Source organism: Ostrea edulis, chromosome 3, assembly GCF_947568905.1.
Source record: "Ostrea edulis chromosome 3, xbOstEdul1.1, whole genome shotgun sequence".
In the NCBI taxonomy this organism is placed as follows: domain Eukaryota; kingdom Metazoa; phylum Mollusca; class Bivalvia; order Ostreida; family Ostreidae; genus Ostrea; species Ostrea edulis.
This window is the reverse complement of record NC_079166.1, coordinates 56,644,095-56,667,503: the sequence shown is the minus strand read 5'-3', so window position 1 is coordinate 56,667,503 and position 23,409 is coordinate 56,644,095. Positions and strand designations below refer to the sequence as shown.

At 35.2% G+C, this 23,409-nt stretch overlaps 1 protein-coding gene across 4 annotated transcripts; it reads right to left on the bottom strand.

Moving 5' to 3' along the window:
• Positions 1-3,175: 3,175 nt before the first annotated feature.
• LOC125673462 (AT-rich interactive domain-containing protein 4B-like) lies at positions 3,176-22,927 on the bottom strand. Of its 4 annotated transcripts, XM_056158209.1 has the most exons (23): positions 22,822-22,927; positions 21,929-21,996; positions 21,328-21,459; positions 20,001-20,092; positions 19,591-19,759; positions 19,346-19,476; positions 18,729-18,849; positions 17,490-17,609; positions 16,431-16,643; positions 16,027-16,111; positions 15,167-15,230; positions 13,954-14,562; positions 12,298-12,463; positions 11,709-12,003; positions 10,926-11,167; positions 9,459-9,473; positions 8,053-8,132; positions 6,565-6,861; positions 6,359-6,482; positions 5,737-5,896; positions 4,793-4,882; positions 4,505-4,572; positions 3,176-4,132 (listed from the first exon to the last, which is right to left on the bottom strand). In XM_056158209.1, exons 1-23 carry the CDS (start codon positions 22,829-22,831, stop codon positions 3,911-3,913), a joined length of 3,573 nt encoding a protein of 1,190 aa, XP_056014184.1. In that variant the 5' UTR covers positions 22,832-22,927; the 3' UTR covers positions 3,176-3,910. The 4 variants fall into 4 exon arrangements, with proteins under 4 accessions (XP_056014184.1, XP_056014188.1, XP_056014185.1 ...); XM_056158213.1 differs by lacking the exons at positions 13,954-14,562; positions 15,167-15,230 and adding an exon at positions 15,872-15,887; XM_056158210.1 differs by lacking the exon at positions 9,459-9,473.
• Between the last annotated feature and the right edge of the window lie 482 nt (positions 22,928-23,409).

Genomic DNA, 23,409 nt, shown 5'->3' with positions numbered 1-23,409 from the left:
CAAACTCTTTCTGCAAATTAGATATATCTTATAAATTGTAAAATGTACATCAATACATGTAGTTCTACTTATCTCAAAAGGAGAGGTATGTTTGTATAATTTATAATTTTATAGAGACTATTAAACTCTACTGTACAACATACTCTCTTTGGTAGGAACTGTATTTTACGATAGAAGAGTCTTCATGAACATTTTTGTTTCGTATTGCTTTCTAAAGAAACTTTAAAAATTCACACGAATACCACGTGCAAATTCTACATTTTCTCCGTTACTACTGGTATGACTTTTGTAAATGCTAAATTCAACCACGTACGAGCTCTTTATATGGAAAATTTAAATTGCCTCCAACATTTCTTTGAAGTTTTGGGATATTGCAAGCACGTATCAATGCTTTTCAAATCGGGGTGGGGGGGGGGGGGGGGGGGGGGGGTAGAAATATTGAAAGTTATTGGCTTCTCAAAAATCTTGAGAAGAACCTTCTTTTTCCTAATTCGGGGGTTGGTGGTTGGAATCTTCTACTAATGTCTCAAAAATTATTATCAAAAAAAACAACAACAAAAAAACACAAAAAAAAAAACCTCCCCAAACTTAATTTTCTTAGATCATGGCCGGTGATGGGGTTTGGAGGTTGTTCTTATATATATATAACACATCTTTCTGGGTGCATAAATGTATGCACCCAGAAAGATGTAATTTCTTGATATTCCAATAGTGAACAGGTCACTAATAATTCTAACCAGATAGAAATCTGAAAAGGTTCATATACTAAAATGTACCTTGGTTGAACCCAGCTTAAGTTTTGGTGAAATTTACTTTTTAACTTAAATCGTACGATAAATTGAATTTGTAGGATATGTGTTAAACCTTGTTAAACACAAATGCCCCGATAGTGAAAAGGTTCCAACAAAACTATATGATATGTACAGAAACCTTGTGACCCCCCCCCCCCCCCCCCCCCCCCATCCAAGCCAAAGGTTGGAGTTGTTTATGGACAGACAGAAAAGCACACATACCAAACACAATAGACCCCCCCCCCCCCCCCCCGGTCGTCTGTAGACTATGCATGTCCACTTTTCTAAAGACAATACTACCCTGGGGCATCAAAAGTTACAAAATGAAATTTTCAAGTGCACGAAAGTCGAATATAACTCCTCGCACCAACACGCCATAGTCCCATACATTGTACAGCGAACATCATCTTTCGAAGATATAAAGAGAAGAAAGTTATTACTTTTCAATTAGTATCATTACCCTTTAATAGAGACCCACGTAGTAATATTAGGGTAGGTAGGTGCATGTAGCCTTATCAATAAGATCTGCAGGATGGAGGGAAAGGTGTGCAATCTTTATATAAAATTGTGTCAGTGACTGAAGTTAAGGTATTCAATGTATAATGACCATATTTCATATCTAATAAATGGATGGTGGAATTTTTGTAATCATGGTATCATTTTGAAGGGTTCATCAAATAAAAATAATCCACCATAGGAATTTTCAAAATTTTGTTTACTGCTTGATTTATTTCACCTAGAATTTAACATTGAAGTATATGGGAAAAGCATGTTTTATTACAATATTTTAAAAAGAAATTATATTTTCATACAAATCTCTTGGTAGAAAGTTACAAACACTTTCTCTTAATGAAAATGTGAAATAAAATGAATCATTGACCACACACATTTTTAGACAATTAGATTTTTCTTATTTTTACAAAGGGCAGACAACTCTTCTAAAAAGTCTTAAGTGCAAAAAGGTCATCTTCTAATCATTTACCAGTCATGTGAATTTCATCTGCTTCACTTTCATCATTATTTAACAATAAACTTTTGTGTTGATCTAAACCCTTCAAAATTGTTCATTATCCCTTCATTATACAATAATCTGGTAACACTCGGGATCGACCACGTTCTGGGCGTCCTCGTGTGACGTCGCGTCGACAGGACAACCACATTAGACGTGTGCACCTGAGAAATCGTTTTCAGACAGCAAGTTTGACTGCTCGTAGCATTCCTGGACTTCGACCAATCAGTCCAAGAACTGCGCGTAATCGTCTGCGCGAGCACAACATCAGACCAAAACGTCCAGCGGTGCGCTCAATACTGCTTCAACGGCATCGTATCGCTAGACTAGCGTGGTGCAGACGACATCTTAGATTCAGAATACAGCACTGGGCCTATATTATGTTCACTGATGAATCCAGATTTCATTTGGATAGCTGTGACGGCCGTTGTAGAGTGTATCGTCGCGTTGGGGAGCGGTACCAGGACGCTTGTGTTGTGCAACGTCGACAATTCGGTGGAGGTAGCGTTATGGTTTGGGGTGGAATAACAGCACGTGGAAGGACCCCTCTACAAATTGTCAATAGAAATCTCACCGGCGTACGCTATCGAGACGAAATTATTCAGCGCCATGTGATACCCTTCATACAGAGACAGCAAAATCACATCACTCTGCAGCAAGACAACGCAAGGCCACATGTTGCACGTGTAGTCAGGGACTTTTTTGTTCAACAGAATGTCAATGTCTTGCCTTGGCTAGCTGTCCCCCCCCCCCTCCCCCACCACCATTTATCGCCGATCGAGCACGTCTGGGGTGAAATGGAACGTCTACGCCGTTCACCAAATCAGCCAGTGACGTTGGCTGATTTAGACCAGGCTTTAACCAACATCTGGAACAACATCCCTCAAGCATTTCTGAACACTTTATAGTGGCATCAATGAGGCGCCGTTGTCAAGCATGCATGAATGCAAATGGTGGTCACACGCGTTATTAACTTTGTTAATTCAAGTTCGAATACCAGTGTCTTTCGAGTGTGCTGAAATTGATGTTATTCGACGTTAACTTTAATGGATTATGAAATGTTGTAACGAATATATTTGTTAACAGTATTACAAAAAATAAAATTTGTCCATTGTTATTTTTTCATATATTAAATTTTAAATGCAGTTTCTTTTTTCCGCTAGTATATATATAATGTGCATATTCTTTAACAGTATTGTAACATGTAGCGATCACCCAGCCAAGTGCTGATCACGCTTGCCGTTGCTTAACTTGCGTGATCAAGAGAGAGACTCTACCACATCACTAGAAAAGCTAGCTCTTTAGTGAGGCAGTATAAGTTCCCTCTTATACTGTCCGCTACAGTATAAACTACATGTCCATAAATATATCACAATTTGTTTTGAAATAATTTAATCTTTAACCATAAACATTACATTATTACATGTTTATGCATAATAACAACCAGTTTCAGGCAATCATTATGCCAATAAGATACTTTCTAAGCTTGTGTACACCACATTGCACAATGGTAAATGCTTCAATATACACGTTTTGAAAGTGCTAAAAATTTGTATGTTTATTTTGAAAATAAAGATGACCTTCAATAATTACAAAATGTGCATAATTCTTTTTATGTATTTTTTTTTAAACAATCATGTGTATACATGCATATATAATATTGTATTATTTCATAACAGGCATGCAGTCATATAAATTCAGCCATTGAAAGTTGGAAAACGTTTTACAAACTTCATTTAATACACAAAAACTGAACAGAAAATGCATATTAACATTTACCGAAAATGAGACAAGAATTTACAGTCTTATTCACTAACACATATTTCATTCAGAATATTGACAAATATTTCTATCAAAGCGAGAAAATAATGTCAGTGTACAAAGATCTGTAAAACAAAATATTAAATTAAATCAAAAACATGTCTAAAACTTTAAATTTGGACGGATTTACCTGTATATAAGAATATGTAAATTGCAACAAAAACTGAAAATTATCACAGTTGCTTTGACAAACATAAATATCTTAAATCTGCAGGTATATGAAGGTCACTTGAAACACACGCATACACTCAGTTCCAACGCATAAATATTCCCCTAGAATTGTCAGTGATCACATTTCAGTCTCTCTCTCATTAGCCGAGACAACATCTCTCACGCTCTGTTGATTGTCATTATACGGCGTCTGTGTAAGTGTGGGGGCGGGGGTCTGGGGGACTGTTCCGTGCACATTCTGTAGCGGCTCCTGCTGTTGGATGTATTTGTCCATCAACCAAGCCTGCTCCTTGCGGTTAAAATTCCTGCTCAGCTCAAAAAGATTCACCACTGACATTCGCTAAGATGGATTAAGGAGAGATAACATGACCTTTACAATTTAATATACTGGTACATGTATTCAGAGAAATTCTCATAGAAAAAGTTAAAACAACTCATCTGTAAACATCATCCAATCAACCAATTTCTTGACTGCTTTGATAACTCTCCTGGGAAAGTTCACAATTTTAGTCTATACTTTAATTGTATTTTCTTTTTTTGAATTATTTTTTCAGAAATGTATTTAACAAGTCATTTGTTAACAATTCATGTGTGCCTATATATGTTTATGGAGCTTTTATTTTTCCTATAAACCTTCAACAGCAATGAAATTTAGACAACTATAAAGATTTATACAATTGGTTTTGCTGTGTAGAGTGTATTTTAAGGATACAGACTTCTGTGGAAGGGGAGGTAACTGGAACACTGACGGAGGCTGAGACAATCTTAAATCTGAAGAACCTGCCAAAATTATAAGATGAAGAATACAATTATACAAAACAAGGACCAAAGAAAATTCTTGTTCATAAAATGACAAAACAATTCATATTCACATACAATGTATATACCCTGTGTCAAAAAAGGAGGCAGAAGTATATTTTAGATAATGATTTGAAACTATTCTTGAATTCACAGCTGTTACCATAATCAGAGGAAATTTACTACATGACCATTTCCGTACCTGTAGGGTGGAAATACTGATGAGCTCTCGGATTGTAGATTGTAGCATTGTTGGTTTTTGTTGGCATAAACAGAGCTGGTAAGCTGACATCTGAAATCACAAATTTACAATTAATCTCTATTTACATGTAGATCATGTGATAATTAATCTAATACATGTAATTAATTCCTTAACCAGTGCATTATCATAACCAATTTCTGTAGATTTTAAATTTTAGGTATAAAAATATTTCACCTATTCATTAGTAATCATAGTCTTCAGCTATATATTTCTGGCTAATTTTCATACAATTTTTTTTAAAGGGACAGAATCACAATTTTCCCCCAAATTTTGTTTTTCACTTTAAATGATCAAAATATATACAGTCTAATATGTTTAGAAGATTTCACCAAATAATAAGGTTATTCATAATGACAGAAGCTCATTATAGAGAGTTTATTATTTGTTTTGAAAACAAAGATTTGGGTGTTTTATTGTTTATGAAGTTTTCAAAATAAATGGATATTGATCTAAGTACATTATATGTATCACATCTCAAGTATAATTTAGGTAAAAGGTGTCATTTAAAAGTTAAAATTTGTGATTGTACAAATTGAAGATTCTTTAAATTACAAAATTAATGTTTCACTGGTTTGTTTGTTTACATAAAAAGACTGGACTATTTGTTTACATAACACAGAATCAAAGCTAGAATATTGCTCTTATCCTTGCAATGAGGCAGTCCAATTTTTCGTTGCTAACATTAAATGAGTTATATTTTTAAATTTTAACATAAAAAATGAAAAATATTTGTTTCGAAAATCGTGCACCAGTCCCTTTAAAAACACATTTCATGAATAGTTTTTTAAGATTATACCAATTCTTCATTCTTTGTGATAAATACAGACTGTTACAATACCAGAGAGCATTGTATTTTTATATTACTACGGATTTATATATCTCACCCCTCATTGCATCGTACAGCCCCTCCTCCTTGCGACTGAGTTTATTCTGCCCAGCCAATTTTTTCTCTAGTTCTTCCTGAATAGTCTTCATTGTCTTCTCCTGGTTCTCCTGCTGGTGTTTTTTGCTAGACTCCTCAAACCAGGCCAACCGTGACATAAACTATAAATAGAACAAAAGAAAGGCTAGGGAAATTGAAGTGCAACATGCCTTTGCTCCTATACAACTTTTCAAAACATGACCAACACATTTGCTGTTCTACATTTATACATGATAAAAGCAACAATACTTAGAGGGGAAAAAAACCAGTTGAAATTTTGAAAAAGCAACATTGGAAAAGGATTGAATTTAGTTAAATTATCTTTCACAAACTGCATAGTAACATAGTTATGCTCCTTAGGAGTGATATGCCCCAAAATATTTTCAAATTCTGTCAATTTCCAGAAATAGTCCCCCATGAAAAAAGAGAGAGGGGGGGGGGGGGGGTGTGAGGTGGGGGTTGTCATTTTCTTATATTTTTCCTTTACAAAATTCTAACTCAAACATTTAGCAAACAATTCATCCACTTTTAAATTGCAGAAGGTTGGCAGCTACGAACTATCTGATAACTAATATGAAACTTACATCCTCTGGCACACCAGTGCCCCAGCTTGGAAGGGGTCGACCAATCCGAAAGTTCTTCCTTGGGAAAGAGGGAGGTTCATTCACTGATTGATCAACAGACTGGTTTTCTGTCCTTGACTCAAAACTAAAAATAAATACGAAGAATGAGCCTGATGCATGCAATATTGATAGAAAATGAGGAACAGTGGGAAAGTCTGTACACTAACCCAATAGGTGTCAGAGTATCATAAGTCCCTGGTGTTTTTGGCAACATGTCCTGACTGACCCCAAGACTTGGTGATACCATGGTGGAGGGTTGAAGCTGTGAGGGGGTTTTAGGGGGTACGGCAGACGTACGTCCCCCACTGGCAGATGACCGTTTGCTGCTGCTAGACACTGGACGCTGGTGGACGAGTGGTGGGCGGTTCTGTTGCTGCTGCTGTTGTTGCAGTAGCAGCTCTTTCTGCTCGAGTTGTGTCTGCTGCATTTGTTGCAAGTTCTCTAGGAGTTCTTGTAAGCGTTTTCTGTGAAATGAATTGAGAGAGATAAATTTTTTCTTTGATTTTCTGTACAATTGCCAGAAGAATTCAAGATTACCGTAACATAAATTTGGGGAAAATTTGTAGATTTATTTAACAAAATTGGATCAAATTGCGATGGACTAATTTTTGTGCACTTAAATTTTACTTGTGTCACTAGGGGACATAGATTTTATTTTCATGAAAAATATTTTGCAAATATCATAGACTGGCAAAATTGCCAAAAATTCATTGATAGCAAAATTAACCAGATTCCAAGTATATATGTTTGTCCAAAAAGTGACTATTGATTAGGCTTATCAATAAATCAATTTAAATGAATTCATGACATTCCAGAATACAGAACAGAATAAATCTATCAAGCAATTAAGATATATCTACATGTACATGTATCACTTTGCCAGAAAAAGAATATTCATAATCATATACCTACAACAGAAAAACAAATTAACATATTATGTACATGTATGAAAACTAATATATGTACATACGAATTTGTTATTATATAACTATACACTACATGCCTATCGTAATACAGTAATATTCCTTATGTCTCAGTTGTACTTACTCATACTCAGTCTGTACCAGTTGTACTTACTCATACTCAGCCTGTATCAGTTGTACTTACTCATACTCAGCCTGTACCAGTTGTACTTACTCATACTCAGCCTGTATCAGTTGTACTTACTCATACTCGGCCTGTACCAGTTGTACTTACTCATACTCAGTCTGTACCAGTTGTACTTACTCATACTTAGCCTGTACCAGTTGTACTTACTCATACTTAGCCTGTACCAGTTGTACTTACTCATACTCGGCCTGTACCAGTTGTACTTACTCATACTTAGCCTGTACCAGTTGTACTTACTCATACTTAGCCTGTACCAGTTGTACTTACTCATACTTAGCCTGTACCAGTTGTACTTACTCATACTTAGTCTGTACCAGTTGTACTTACTCATACTCAGTCTGTACCAGTTGTACTTACTCATACTTAGCCTGTACCAGTTGTACTTACTCATACTCAGCCTGTACTAGTTGTACTTATATACTCATACTCAGCCTGTACCAGTTGTACTTATATACTCATACTCAGCCTGTACCAGTTGTACTTACTCATACTCAGTCTGTACCAGTTGTACTTACTCATACTCAGCCTGTACCAGTTGTACTTACTCATACTCGACCTGTACCAGTTGTAACTCCTCACTGTGCTTGTCGATCAGTTTATCGTATTCTGCTTTAGAGACCACCTCCTACAAGTCCATTTATTAATAAGTTTATATTCAATCAAAACACACAACTCTACTGCCATACACAGATTTATAAACTTACTTTACTGAAAGTTTTTATTTTGTAGACTTTCATGTCTACACCAGGGTCATTAATTTTCACACGTGCTACAAGTGTCTCCCAATTTGCTAATGAATGCGAGTTACTCAAACACTGCAGAACGTTACCTACGTCACACACAACCTCTGTGTTCAACAGTTACAAAGTTGTCCTCATTTGATAAACTCAGTTATCAATAAATGAGAGGGGTGGAGTCTATTATTTGATAGATAAACTCAGTTAAGTGAAAGGAGTGGAGTCTATTGTTTGATAGATAAACTCAGTTAAGTGAAAGGGGGGGGGGGGGGAGGAGTCTATTATCTGATTGATAAATTCAGTTAAGTGAAAGGGGTGGAGTCTATTGTCTGATATGCGTGGGAGGTTGTCAAAACACGGGCAATTAAGGAATCCCAGAAATTACACACAAAACACAGAAGAATCACGGACAGATTTTTTAAAGTCACAGATACCAAAGTTACGGAAACTCTATAAAATTAATTGATTTTATTAAAGAATTTACGTGAAATATGGATTAAGATAAGATGTATTACTTAAGAAATACAGTTCAGTCCATAAATTTTGCATGTTCATAATGTGATGAAACAATTACTGTGACGCCACAATGCACGGAGACTGTAAACAGCGATGTGTGCGGCTTAATGCGCAAAATTTCGAATTGGGTCTGTCGTCCTTAAGTTAAAAAATGTCCAATATATTTGTCTGATGTGTCTGACAGTGTCATGTCTGAGCTCATCATATAATTTTCAACTCAGCGGGTAGTGGAATCAAAATTTACTTCATAGAAACTACAAATGACTTCCTGAACTTTTTCAATATTAAACATCAACTATTTAAGAAAGTGTGATCAAATTTTCTTACAGTGCAGTGTTAAATTACTTGTCACCTCTTTGGTTGAAACAAAGTTTAACAACAACGTGCTTTCCAAATGTGTTCCTGCCCATTTTCTTTGTTAATACTGGTGAAACTGACCTCGTGTTCGAGAAGTGTGATATACCATAATTCCTATTGCAGTAAATTTTACCATGATGCAAAACACGTAGAGAACTATTTACCAGTATTAACTATATCTAATATGCATCACCAATGGTCGAGACTCACTGCAGCTCAGCTCATCCTGCCCAGTGCCGGTGTGTGATAAATATGGCTATTACTTGTAAATTGTTCTCTATAATCACAACTTTATGTAAAATGTGATTTTCATGGTGCATATGAACACAGCCAAAACTTACAACACCATTTGTATCCTGAAAAAGAGAGTCACTTTACATGTAATATATAAGACCACAAACCAAGAAGTGGATGGATTATCAGTGAAGTTTTCACATGGTCCCTATGACTTGTGCATTATGATGGACTAAAAATTTTCATTCTATTTTCGATCACTGTGACCTTGACCTTTGACAATTTTTCTCCAAAATCAATAGGGGTCTTCCTTACCTAATACCCAACAATATATCAAAGTTTCATTTGATTAGATTGTAAATTTTCGAGTTATCATCCGGAAACCAATTGTTGACGCCCACCCACCTGCTCGCATCACCAAACCAATAGCCGAGTTCAACTTCGTTGCAACTCGGCTAAAAATCAGTTAAGTTTTCACATGGTCCCTATGACTCATGCATTATGATGGATTATAAGTGACATTTTCACATGGTCCCTATGACTCGTGCATTATGACGGATTATAAGTGAAGTTTTCACATGGTCCCTATGACTCGTGCATTATGATGGATTATAAGTGAAGTTTTCACATGGTCCCTATGACTCGTGCATTATGATGGATTATAAGTGAAGTTTTCACATGGTCCCTATGACTCATGCATTATGATGGATTATAAGTGACATTTTCACATGGTCCCTATGACTCGTGCATTATGATGGATTATAAGTGAAGTTTTCACATGGTCCCTATGACTCGTGCATTATGATGGATTATAAGTGACTTTTTCACATGGTCCCTATGACTCGTGCATTATGATGGATTATAAGTGAAGTTTTCACATGGTCCCTATGACTTGTGCATTATGATGGATTATAAGTGAAGTTTTCACATGGTCCCTATGACTCGTGCATTATGATGGATTATAAGTGACATTTTCACATGGTCCCTATGACTCGTGCATTATGATGGATTATAAGTGACATTTTCACATGGTCCCTATGACTCGTGCATTATGATGGATTATAAGTGACATTTTCACATGGTCCCTATGACTCGTGCATTATGATGGATTATAAGTGACATTTTCACATGGTCCCTATGACTCGTGCATTATGATGAGTTGCACGGATTATGCAGATTCCTACCTATCCTGCCAAAACATCATAGTCAGTTTGACTCTTTCCAAAACTGAATTATTTCATATGGAATCATAATTGTGTACAAAGTAATTTAGAATTGCTTATAATACTGCAGTCACCATTTTATGCAGTTAAAATCTATATGTATGAAATTGAAGTCAAATTTTTTTAAGACTGCAGTTTAGTGATACCCATCACTATGAAACAATAAATTTTTCTCAGTCACACACAGATTGTACCTTGTAAATTATATCTGAAGATGTCACTTTCTTTTTGATGGAGGAATTGTATTCATTTTCAGTAGCAATGGTGTTTTACTTACAGCAGTTTAGCAGCGTACACCAAATAAAAAAATATACAAATAAAATAAGATTCTTCTCCAAAAAAATTTATTACCTCTTTTGGAGGTTCTGGTTCAGGCGGTGGAGGAGTTTTTGGAACCTCAACAATCTTGGGTTCTGCCTCGACTATGACCTCCTTAATGACCTCCTTCTCTACGACCTTGACCTGGACCTCTGGTTGCCACTCCATGGCTGAGGCTGCTCGACTCTCTGTCTCTTTAAAAAAGTCTTCTTTCCTCCATGTCTGAAGGTCAATGCCGGCAATGTCAAGGATAAAATCATTGAATGGGACAGTACCTGCATAAAGAGGAATGAAAAATTAATACCAAATCTAGTCATACATGAATGAAAGGTTTTATTATTAGAGAAATTTGAGGGACTTGCTAAATGTTCAAATATAAGAAAAGAACATTCAATGAATGACTAGATAAGCAGTTAATAGTTTACCAAGATACTATAGATTTGTAATTACAGTCAAATCTCATTATCTATGGCACCAAGAAAAATGTTCGAGATATCCGAGGATTCGAGGGTAAAATGTTCAAGAATAAGTGCTTTGGACTTCCAAATCGCTTTGACATATATCCACGGTATACAAGGTATTAGTGTTCCAGATATGGAAGTTCAACTGTATAATGTAGCTGAAATACTGAAATCCCTGCAATGTTCCATATCTCTTTATAAATACAAATTCCAATAATTATGTTGTATAGGAGAAATCTCCTCCTGCCACCCTTGTAAGTATCCTGTTAACTTTACTATTCGCATAAATAGGAGGTTCCAATTCCGATTACATCAGTGAAATTTATCAAATGGATTCAGCACATGTCAGCCCTACCATTATTCCTGTTCCACACTTTTGGTCTGGCTTGTTTAGCCAGGTAGAATATAATGGGGACGTTTCCACATGGTTCATGAACATTGTCAGTCTTCTTAGGGTTAAGGGCAAAAATTGGGAAGTGGAGAGGTTCCAATTTCTTAAGGATTTCATGCTTCTCCACAGGAGCTCCATTCTCTGTTTTGGGGGTGGGGAGTTGGAGGTTCAGCTCATCTTCTACCTTGTCTCTCTCCCCTGGGGGTAGGGGGACATCATCATCTCCGTGAGGCTCAGGAAGGAACACAGTCTTCATCTCCTGCATTAATTAATTACCAATCAGCAATATAATGTATTCTTCATATAATATTTTACAGATTTTGATATCAAAGAAATTGTAACATTTTGGATAAACAGCTAAAATAATGTATTGTGTATTGACATTCTGGCTAATTTGACCCACTGGTGTATTTTCAACAGGAAAAGATGCTTTAAAAAAAAATCTGTTATTTGGAAGTACATGTATAGTTACGGTACGCTTAACTTGCTTACTCTTGTTTAAAAATCAAATTTCCCAAACAAATAAGATAATTTAAAAGATATATTAATGTACCTGGTCAAAAATGTCATCTAAATCAATTGTTGCCATGGCGAACATTTCTTCCAGAGGACCTTTGTGCACTGACAGTTTCAGGGTCTTGGGCTCATTCTCTTTACCTTTTCGCCACACAGAATCATTTCCGAAGTATTCTGGAATCTCAAAGAATATTTCCTGGTACCTGGCAAAAATTAAAATACAATGACAAACATTTTCATTCACTGTCTTATCTTAAGAAAAGATATTGTTCCTGAACAGGACAACAGTGCATTCTACCAGATGTAGAAATTTCTATCATTAAACATTTACATGTAAAAGAAAATGATTTCTTCACTGTAAGTAAGGTGATCCTTATACATGTAACTTTAAGCAATAATATCAAATTAAACAATAATATCAAATTAAACTTATCATGCAATGCATACACTGAAAAATTATGGCCAAATGATCTTTCTAATTTTCATATTATCTAATTCTTTTATAGTGTTGGTTAATTGATATGAGTGTTAGTTGTCATCACACCAAAATGCCTTAAAGAACAGAAAGCAACGAAATCAGTCTATAATATTTGAGGAGATTATGCTGCATTAATTCTTGCATTTTCTTTGGAATGAATTGAACTAACATTAATATTCGTTTTAATTAAAACACAAATTGATATTAAAGCTTTGTTTCTGAATAAACAATAAACAATTTAGTTAATATATAATGCTGACATGCAAAGAAAAATTTGCTCTCAAACACAAATTATACCCAAGTCAAGTTTTCTGTATGATTAAAACCTTCCAGGATATATATAGACTATACTTTAGATGAAATTTCCTTGGTAAAACTCGAATGCTACTAAACATTTAGTCCAGGAACCCTGTTCTAAGATTTACTTAACATGTTTGTGTCACTTAACAATTGACCTTTTCACCTAAACGACAGAAGACTTGGTGTAACATTTCCATTGCTAAAGGTCATATTGCTAGTCTAGGAATCCATTGGTATCTCAAATGGCTTGGAGCTATCAACACCAAGTATTAGCAAGCCCACCTGCCCATTCTTCGTCATGAGTGCAAATTATTGCAACTTAACTAAAAATAGCTCTCTTATCCAGTGCTTTGAAAAAAAAAGAATTTATCATCATGCAAGTGGGATCCAGTATCCAAGGTTTTTAATCAAAATTTGACACATGCATAAACAGCTCTGAGTTGTACATGCACTACAAAACTGGCAATGATCTGATTACTGAGTTAAAAACTGCAGTCACTAATAATGTTCACAATCAATGACTTCAGTTTCATATTTGGAAGTGTGTCACTACACTGTAAAAGAGTCATACTGGGGGCTAAGATACAGAAGTGGAAGGGCCGGAAAATAGAGGAATCAGCATAAATCAGAGGAATTAGGAGACATATATCGAGCCAAGACTTCATCTGATCATAAAAACCACAATTCCTTCATGCAGTTCTGTGCTAACTTTCAAAATTACCAAGTGCCCTCAACCCTTACAAAAGACAGAAGAAAACAGAGATTTCTAATTATATTTTGTTAAGAAGGTCTGGATATTAACATAACTTGCTACCAACTACCACACCACATCCACTAAAGATAAAATGGAAGATCTACAGAGAACTACAGCACTAGTGCATGCCTCTACCAATACAAATATATGCAACACAGTACTCTTCAAACTCTTCCGCTGGACGTTCTTCATCCTGTACATCCCTCTTTTTGGAATCTTCCTGGATGCCTGGTTTCTTAGAATCCGACTTAACAGCCTCTTTCTGTTTCACTGTGACATTTTTCTTCTTCTGCATTAGGAGAGACCTGGCCATTTTCTTTGAATCTGATTCTGAGGACTTTTTGAGATCTTTAGTGAATCTCCTTTTCGGTGGTTCTTTTGGTTTGTTCCCCTTGTTTGAGGTGTCTGGTGTTTGTTTACTGTTTGGATCATCTGTCTCTTCTTCCTTATCTTTAGTCACAATTTTCTCCTCAGATTTTTCAGTGTCATCAATATGTTCAACATCATTAGTTTGCTCGGCAACATCATCAGGGTTAATTACATCACCATCAATGACACTTTCAGAGTTCTCTCCCTTTTCTGTGTTTGTTTCAGATTTTAAATCTGTATTGTTCTCTGGTGCATCAGGAGACTGCACAGTTATTATGATTTCCGGATTTTCCACTTTTTCTCCACCTTCCACTCCCTTGACATCTGATTTTTCCTCGGCCACATCCACATTTTTATCAACAGCTTTCTTACCTGCATTTGTCCCAGACTCATCTTGATCGCTAAATTTATTCATAAAAAGCATTCTTCATTAAATTTAAATTCAATAGATAAGCAAGTGGACATTGATGTGAATTAGAAAGCAAATATTTAGCTTCTGGTGAAATGAGGTGAAAACTATTCAAAAGCAGTGACGTTAATTTTCTGTGGTAATCAAATTTACAGGCAATACAATAAAAATATTAATTTTCGGGGTGAGGGGTGAAAAAAAAAGAAGAAAAAAACATGGTTTTGTGAGTTTAAATTTCATGACATTTGTTGAACAAATTTCTAAATAAATTCAATGATTGTTTGATTGATTTTTGTTTTTGTTTTTTGATATTTCAAATCCAATTCTTCTGGATTGTTGAAATTCAATACACAAGAATTTAATCTCTAGTAAATCCTTTCTATTTCTGCTTTTACAGTATTTGTACATTTACTGACTTCAGTAAAATTCCCATCAATATTATGAAACCTTATGGCAATATCAATTGTAACCCCCCTTCCTACATTAACTTTTCAGTCCCCTAGCCACATGCAGTCGACACTATTAGCTGATTGCATTCATGATGTGGAATTCAGGGATAAGAAGAGGCTCTGAGTAAGATGGACAATCATTTTTACCTTGTCTTAGCTTCCTGTTCAGCCTTTCTTTGTTCAGCCTCTTTTTTAAATTGCGCCATTTTGTCTACAGCAAAGTTAGCGAATAAAACACAGAGTCACACCACAAAAAAATAAATAAAATAAAAACAAAGCAGAGCATGTTCAACAAGTGCTGTAAATCATTTATGTTTATCCTCCTACAGCATGTACAAGGTATTTGAAAGTTTTGAAAATTGCAAAAGTATTCACATTGATTTAATTTCAATTCAATTCCAATTCCATTCAAGAGAATCCATGTAATTCACAAGAGTTACCTTTACAGAAATTGCAATGTCTTGTACCTGTGGTAATACTTAAACTAAACTTTTACAGCACTTTGTAATACAATGTTATGATGAAAAATTTCTGTTCTCCTTGTAGCCTAATTCGCACACAAACATGACTATTATAAACGTTAGTTTATCTACTGTCAATCAGATTCAAATACACATGAATCTGAAAAATTATTAAAATTGATGCATATAAATTGAAAACAAGCGTAATGACATACAAATGTATTATGCAGACAGCATTAGAGCATACTGTATAGAATTTCTTCTATGCAGTTATGTAAATGTGCTAGTATTCAAAACAGCATAATTTTCTTCTTTTTTTTTAAATTCTGGCAAAAATCAGTTAATCATGGCCACACATTTAAAACCATTCCTTATGATGTAGTACTTTTACCCTTCATTTTGATCACCTATATAGTAAGTCAAGAAAGGCACTCATTAATAATTTTCACATTTTTTCTTTTCATCAAAACAATCTTCAGCTTTTATCTGTACTTATAAATACTTATAATTTCTTATTTACAGCATCCTTTATTCTTAGTTCCTTACCCTCCGCTGGCTTTGCACGCATGCCAATCAGACCTCTGCCTTTTGGTTTTGGCTCTTCCTTCTCTGGCTGAGGCTGAGAGACTGGCTGTTAGATAAACAAAGAAATGTATACAATGCTAACTGAATTGTTCACTTCACTGCTTTTCGATGATATATGTTAGTGAAACATTATGTTCTAGACCCAAGCATGTCAAATTGGACTTCTGACCTTTTCATTTGACCAAATAATGAAAAAAAAGCTCTTGCATTCTTTAAACATTATGACCAAAGATAAACATATAAAACAAAAAACAATATGCTCCCATCTTCAAACTCATGAGTAAAAAATTTCATTGTACCACACAAGGAATTATATCAATCTGTCCTTATCTTATACCTTTGTCTGTACATAATTTATATCTCACCCTCTCTACATCAATCCTTTTGGTTTTCTTAATCTGGTCCCCTAAAGTAATGACGCATTTTAGTTCCCGATCCTCCACCTTCGATGGCTGGTACACCCGGCAGTACAGAAAGTGGTCGTACTCTGGTTCTCCGGTCCACACCGTCACGTCGCTGGAGGGGGGTTTGACATACACTGGAGGAGCTGGTTCCTCTGGAGATGCAAATCTGACTTTCTGTCATTTATAAAACAAAACTTTGTTAAAACACATCTTTTTGTAAAATATGAAAATACTAGTGAAGCTGCATTAAGAGAAATTGAATCACAAATAATGTGGCTTACAAATGAACATGAATGTATCCAAATAAAAAATTCATGGCTTTTGCTTTAATATCATATAATAATGACCAGTAGCATATGTGCTTTATTTAGTGTGTTACGGAAGTTGTTTTGAATGACTGTAAGGAAATGGAGGCTCAACAATGATTGAATAAGAGAGAATATGAATTAACCTCTGAGGTATTCTGCACCCTGACAATCAGACAGATCTCAGAGTTTAAACCAACATTCAGATTGAAATCTACCTTTTAAAGGAACATCTGCAATGACAAGCAGACTGACAGGGAACTTATGGATGGAGTCTATATATTGATATACAATGTATACCATGTTTGGGGAGAGCCTATACATTAACAATCATTGAAATAGAGCTTATGAGCTTATAATTGTTATACAGACAATCTAACTTTGGGGAGAGCCCATACAGTGACAAGCAGATTGATGGTATGAACTTTTTGGAAAAACCTCTACAATGAAAAGAAGGCAGATGGTGTTCTTTTTGGGAGAGCCTATACATTGACAAGCAGACAGTGGTGTACTTTTGGGAGAGCCTATACATTGACAAGCAGACAGTGGTGTACTTTTGGGAGAGCCTATACATTGACAAGCAGACAGTGGTGTACTTTTGGGAGAGCCTATACATTGACAAGCAGACAGTGGTGTACTTTTTGGGAGAGCCTATACATTGACAAGCAGACAGTGGTGTACCTTTTGGGAGAGCCTATACATTGACAAGCAGTACCTTTGGGGAACCCAGTCTTGTGGAGTCCTCCTCCTCCTTTTCAGATTTCTCTGTCTCCTCACTGCTCTCATCTTTAGCTGTAGATGTCTTCTCGTCATCTTCCTCGCCTTCCTCAAGATCCTGTAACCAGAGCAACCATAGGAATGTAATGATCAATGTTGTACATAGAAAAAGGAAAACCATCTTAATTCACATAATAAAAAATATATATCACTTCATTGTGAATAGAGATTTCCTTATTTTGTTTTCCCTGATTTAAGAATTTACTGCTTTTGCTTATGGTCAACAACAACACAATCTTTGGGGATAAAATAACCAAAAAGATAAGATTTATAAATAGCCCTGCACTTGTTTTCTTATGTATAATATCTAACATAAGCAGTTATGATGGTATCTATTTAAGATGCAGATAAAAAAATCAACTAAAAATCCTCTAAAAAATAAAAAATTCAAGTACAATTTTCCTGAAAGATCAACAATCAAAATAAAATTCCTCCATTAATAGGGAATTTGTTTCCCGTAAGCCGGGGTTTAATTTTACGTCAAACCTAAGACATTTACCACGGGTAGTGACTGTTCACCAACCACTAGTAAAATTGAAAGTTGTGGGATCAACAATTTGTGTACAATTTCTCCAGCTGATCAACAATTCTTGCACATTACTCTAACAGATCAATAGTTTCAGTACAATTTCCCCTACAGATCGACAATTCAAATACAATTCCCCTAAGGATTAATACTTCAAGTACAAATCCTCCAAGATATCAGCAAATGTACGTGCAATTCCTGAAAACCGATCAACAATATTCAAGCACAATTCCTCATATAAATCAACAATGTAAGTACGATCCCCAACAGATCAAGCATTCCTGTACAATTCCCCCAGCAGATTAATAATTCAAACAATTCCCCTGAAGATCAACAATTCAAGTACAAATCCCAAAATAGATAAAAAAAATTCAAGTACAATGCCCCCATCAGATCAATAATTCCAGTACATTTCCTCTAACACCGGGGATTCATACCTGATGTGCTGATTATCCAATATCTTTAATAGTATATAGATATTAATTGAAGAGGTATCAATAATGATGAAAACGTTTAGGTCTATGAAAGTTGTTAAAATCACAGATAAATATCAAACAAACTGATGTCTGAGACTGGTAGACACTGTAGTTCTGACTTTTACTAATGTCTGAGACTGGTAGACACTGTAGTTCTGACTTTTACGACTATTACCGATAGTTTGTCACTGTCCTCTCCGGGTCGTTTTATAGTCATTGGCATGTCATCTTCTTCATCCTCTTCCTCATCGGAACTCTCTTCCAGTGCTCGCGTGTACTCCTGCACATGCTCCAGTCTGAAAGAATTGCTAGCTTTAGTAATACACAGCAGTTTTAACTTGATTTTGAAGAAATTGTGGCTAGGGGGAATCAGTCTGGGTGTGAAGGAATAAATACTGGTGAGTATTCTGAGTGCACCACCTACATGTATCTTATTTGTCTTGTTTTTTTAACCTCTGCAAAGAGGGCTTTCTTTTTATAGTTACTAAAAAGAGGCAGACCAAAACCAGTATGTCCACACCACAGTGGAGGGGTGGATGGGGAGGGAAGGGAAAATTGTGAAATGGACATACTTGTCTTTCCTCTGAGATTGAAGTGTATAATGTATGGATGAGAATTCAATGGACCATAGGGGAGTGAAATAGAGATGCTCCTTGTTCATTTAAAATACTCTCTCTCTCTCTCTCTCTCTCTCTCTCTCTCTCTCTCTCTCTCTCTCTCTCTCTCATCTCATTGAATTATGAAAAATTCAGATCACATGCCACTGACTCTTTTAATACTAGAACTACTGACCCTAGTTTCGCTTTCTGTTTGATAGTCTCGATAAGGAATTTCCATCGCCTGCCATGACCCTTGTTGCTCATGATTTTGGCAAACAACTTCTCCCAATTCATGATTCGCTTTTCTCTTGCTATTCTTTTAGACTACCAACAAAGTAAAAAATAAATTACTGAACTTTCCTTAGAAAAAAAATTGCATTATCTGTATACACCAATTTGAAATCATTCATGCATTTAGAATTTATACTGTAAACATACATGAGCGTCAACAAGTTGCAGACGTTTAACAGCAATATTCAGCTGCCTTTGTTTGTTCTCATAATCCTCGTGCAGTTTCTTCAGCGCGGCGCTCTTCTCCTCCCATGGAGTTGAATACACTCGAACTAGCCTTACCAACTCATTGACAGGCATGTTTAAGTCACTCACACTGCAAAATTACAGAATCATTGTTTATTGGCATGCAATCTAATTAGAATTAAATCCTTTGATCCACCCATGTACATCACTACACAACCTTGTGTAGCGATATACATGAGCGGATCAAAGGATCTTATTTTAATTAGATTGATTGGCATGATATTCTTATTCATTGATCAAATATTGGCTACATAGTTTATTTTCAGCTAAAAGTAATCAAATTTTGTGATTTTAACAGGTGTTAATGTTACCTTCTGAACACCTTTCCTGTGACAGTGGCTAGCTTTATCAGCAGTGTGGGGGGAAGGGAATGTTTTAGCATCTCATCTTTCATATTTAGAAGCTGTAATAATGAAATGCAATTTTCAGAGAGAAAACCTATGATTCATACTCCGTATATATAATATGATACAATTAATCAAGATCATTGATACATGTAGGCCATTATCAAATAAGTTCTCTCTTTAAAAAACAAAACAAACAATGCTTCTTTTAACTTCAAGTTTTATATACATTCAGAGTTCTTTATAAATGCAGATTCTTGCATGCTATACATTTTGATAATTGACAATGAAAAAACAAGTGTCATTTTCTGCCAGTACTAAGGAATTCTTAATGGATAAACCATCAGACCAAAAGTTATCAAAAACTCTATATGTTAGACATCATTTCATATAGATTTAGTACACGTTTACGCATACCAAATTTATTTCGATATATATTTTGAAAGTGCATGTTTTCATCTTAAATGCTTTTCTTCTTGATTTTTCACCATTTGTTTCTGACGATAAAGTCAGACCCTTGTTACTTTTATATGCACAGACATACACTCTCTGTATTAAGATTAGTCCAGAAAATTGCGTTTATAAAGGAATGAATGCCACTTGAAAATTTAGATTAAGAATTTTTTTTTTCAAAATCAGGTACAAAGTAAAAAATGTTAAGGAAGGAAACAAGGAGGGAATCATCTGCCACTAAACTTCCTTAGGTCGAGCTACATCTACATATCTAACTTCACTATCTCTCAGATAGCTTCGGAATTTTACCAATGCTTTACATGCAGATTATCAAGTGACAACAGAATATAGGATAAGTTGATAAGAGATTTGTGTGAGCACGTTATTATCAAATAAATCAGTTGGCAATATTGTCTAAAAAGACATACATTGTATAGACATCAAACTAAAAGAATTCACAACATTGTACAGACATCAAACTGAAAGTAGTCACAACATTTGTTTCAGTTAAATATCATAACTCCAGTAGCAACTCATAAAAATTCTCTAAGGAAGAATGTGATCCATTAAAGAAATTCTCTACTCTGGAGGGGGAGGGGGGCTTTGGGGGTAGAGAGGGGATGTAGGAGTGGTGGTTTCTATGTTCATCTAGTAAATTACATGTAAGAGACATCAAAGTGAAGGATTTTGTTTGCATTATAACTAAAAAAAAATTAATTCGATTTTGCAAAGTGATTTACTTGTTATGTGCAATAAACAACTGTAATGTGTCATTCAATCTAAAGGACTGAAATAAGAACTCTAAACAAAAATATAAATAAGTGCACAGCCAACTAAATACCTCCTGCATAGCTCCATGTACGTAAGCCATTGTATTTGTGACTCCATCACACAAATTGTCAAACTTGTTTGGCTCCCGTCGAGCAGATGGATCTGGTTCATCGTCATCGCTTTCTGATTCATCTGAGCTTCCCTGAAAATCAGTAAATAATGCCAAATAAAGGCATACGTTTCGCTTCCTAAATCAAATTCCTATGAAAAGTTATGAAATGGTATAAAATCTATAATGTTTGAAAATGTTAAACAGCCAAATACTTACAAAAGAATCAGTTTTGGTTTGTGTTTTTTTGGTTAAATTTCAAATAGTTTTATTTCATCCTCCTATTTTGCTCTCACCCAAAGGAAGCAAATGTAAGAGCATGCATATCTAAATTTACTAATTGTTCTGAAGTAGCTATCATCAGATTAATTTGTCCAAACTTAAAATGGGATTAAATTGTCTTTCAATAACTTTTGATAAAAATAACATTGGCCAAAAATATTCTGAACATAAATTCTAAACTTAGTAAGCTGACCAGGTCAGTACCATTCCAAATGGTTTGTTTCAGAATATACAATACATTATATACATGTGTTAGCCTATCCTGCTGGAAGAATTATACCTCTTTTTTACGTTCATCATCAACTTCCTCTTCTTCTGAATCTTCTGCAAGGACCCCCAAATTCCTTCCTGAAAACACAAACAAATAGGAAAAATCAATGTTAACTTTCTTTGTACATCATGTCTATTTTGTGTTTCATGAAATTTCATGTCACACATCAAGTTTGTATTTTGAACTAGAAGAAAATCATCCGGGCTCCACAGTACATGAGGATCAATGTTTAAACCCATTATTATGATCGCAAAGACTTTAAGTGTATAGACATGTTACATCACAATATCATGTTGAAGGATGGACATGAAGAGAATGATGCAAACAATATGACAGTCGTACATAGAGATTTTAACCTCATTTTGTTTGTTTTTAAGTGACCATAAACTGTATGACAGTGTAAAATTACATAGAAATATACTGCAACCTATCCATGCACCCCCCCCCCCCCCCCCATCACACTGTGATACGGACGATTTCCTTGTGGGTCATTCATCACAAAATGTCTTCCGAGAAATCACTAAGAATAATGTATTGTTTGAAAAAGAACTTTTTAAGTGTATGGTGTTTGAACATGTATATTGATAATAATAATAAAACGACAAGTGAAGTGCTGATCGAAATCAATCCTGACTTCGGCGACTTTTGTTATCATTTAAAATATCAAAACATTAGGTGGTACATATGCAACTTCTTTTGTGTACTACAGGTATGTGGGATGAATAATATTGTTGGACTTAGCTTTAAGATAAAATGAAATTCATCATAAAATTCCCACCGTGTCCGATCTATAAATGTAGCAAAGCACACGAGCGCGCACCTGCTGACCTAGTTTGAAATAAGATTTGTGCTTCCTGAATAATGCCATATTGTAAATAATATGATTTATAACTACGTGATACCTCTATCCATGTTTTTCTGGCGGTTGTAATGATATGTACAATAATAAGCTACCACGAAGCGCCAACATCGACCGCCATTTGTAAACCGTTGCTAGTCACGTGATATGCTCCGATTTCGAGCCCGACATTGAAATTAAATATTTGCCCCTGTCCACTCTCCACACAAAATGACTACATAATAAGAAACAATTTCAATCTCGCCTGACTGTATTTCTCGGGGAAAAAACATTGTTGCCATTTATAATTTACACTGTACAACTGTACCTCCTTTCCTTCTTCCCGCGATAATGGGGTGAATACCAACGATCCCTATATGTACAGTTAAAAATAGAAGAAGTTCAAAGTGGACGATTTAATGAAATAAGAACTTCTACACGCTGCATTTGAAATGCAAAAAATATCTTTAAAATTTTCATGCAGTAGGAACTATAATTCCACTAATTTCCCATTTAAGAGAGGATTAAAACCACCAAGTACCAAAAATGGCCCTTCTCCAAATTTAACAATTTCTTCTCAGATAAGAGATCACATTTTCTATAATACTCCAATTTTTGCTGCAATCTCCATTAACTCGTTTTGTTTCCATAG

Coding starts and splice junctions, on each gene's coding strand:
- LOC125673462 (XM_056158209.1), bottom strand. Junction 21,460..21,928: donor ATGATGAACGTAAAAAAGAG/GTATAATTCTTC, acceptor ACTGATTTTCAG/GGAAGCTCAGATGAATCAGA. Junction 19,477..19,590: donor TGCAACTTGTTGACGCTCAT/GTATGTTTACAG, acceptor CTTTGTTGGTAG/TCTAAAAGAATAGCAAGAGA.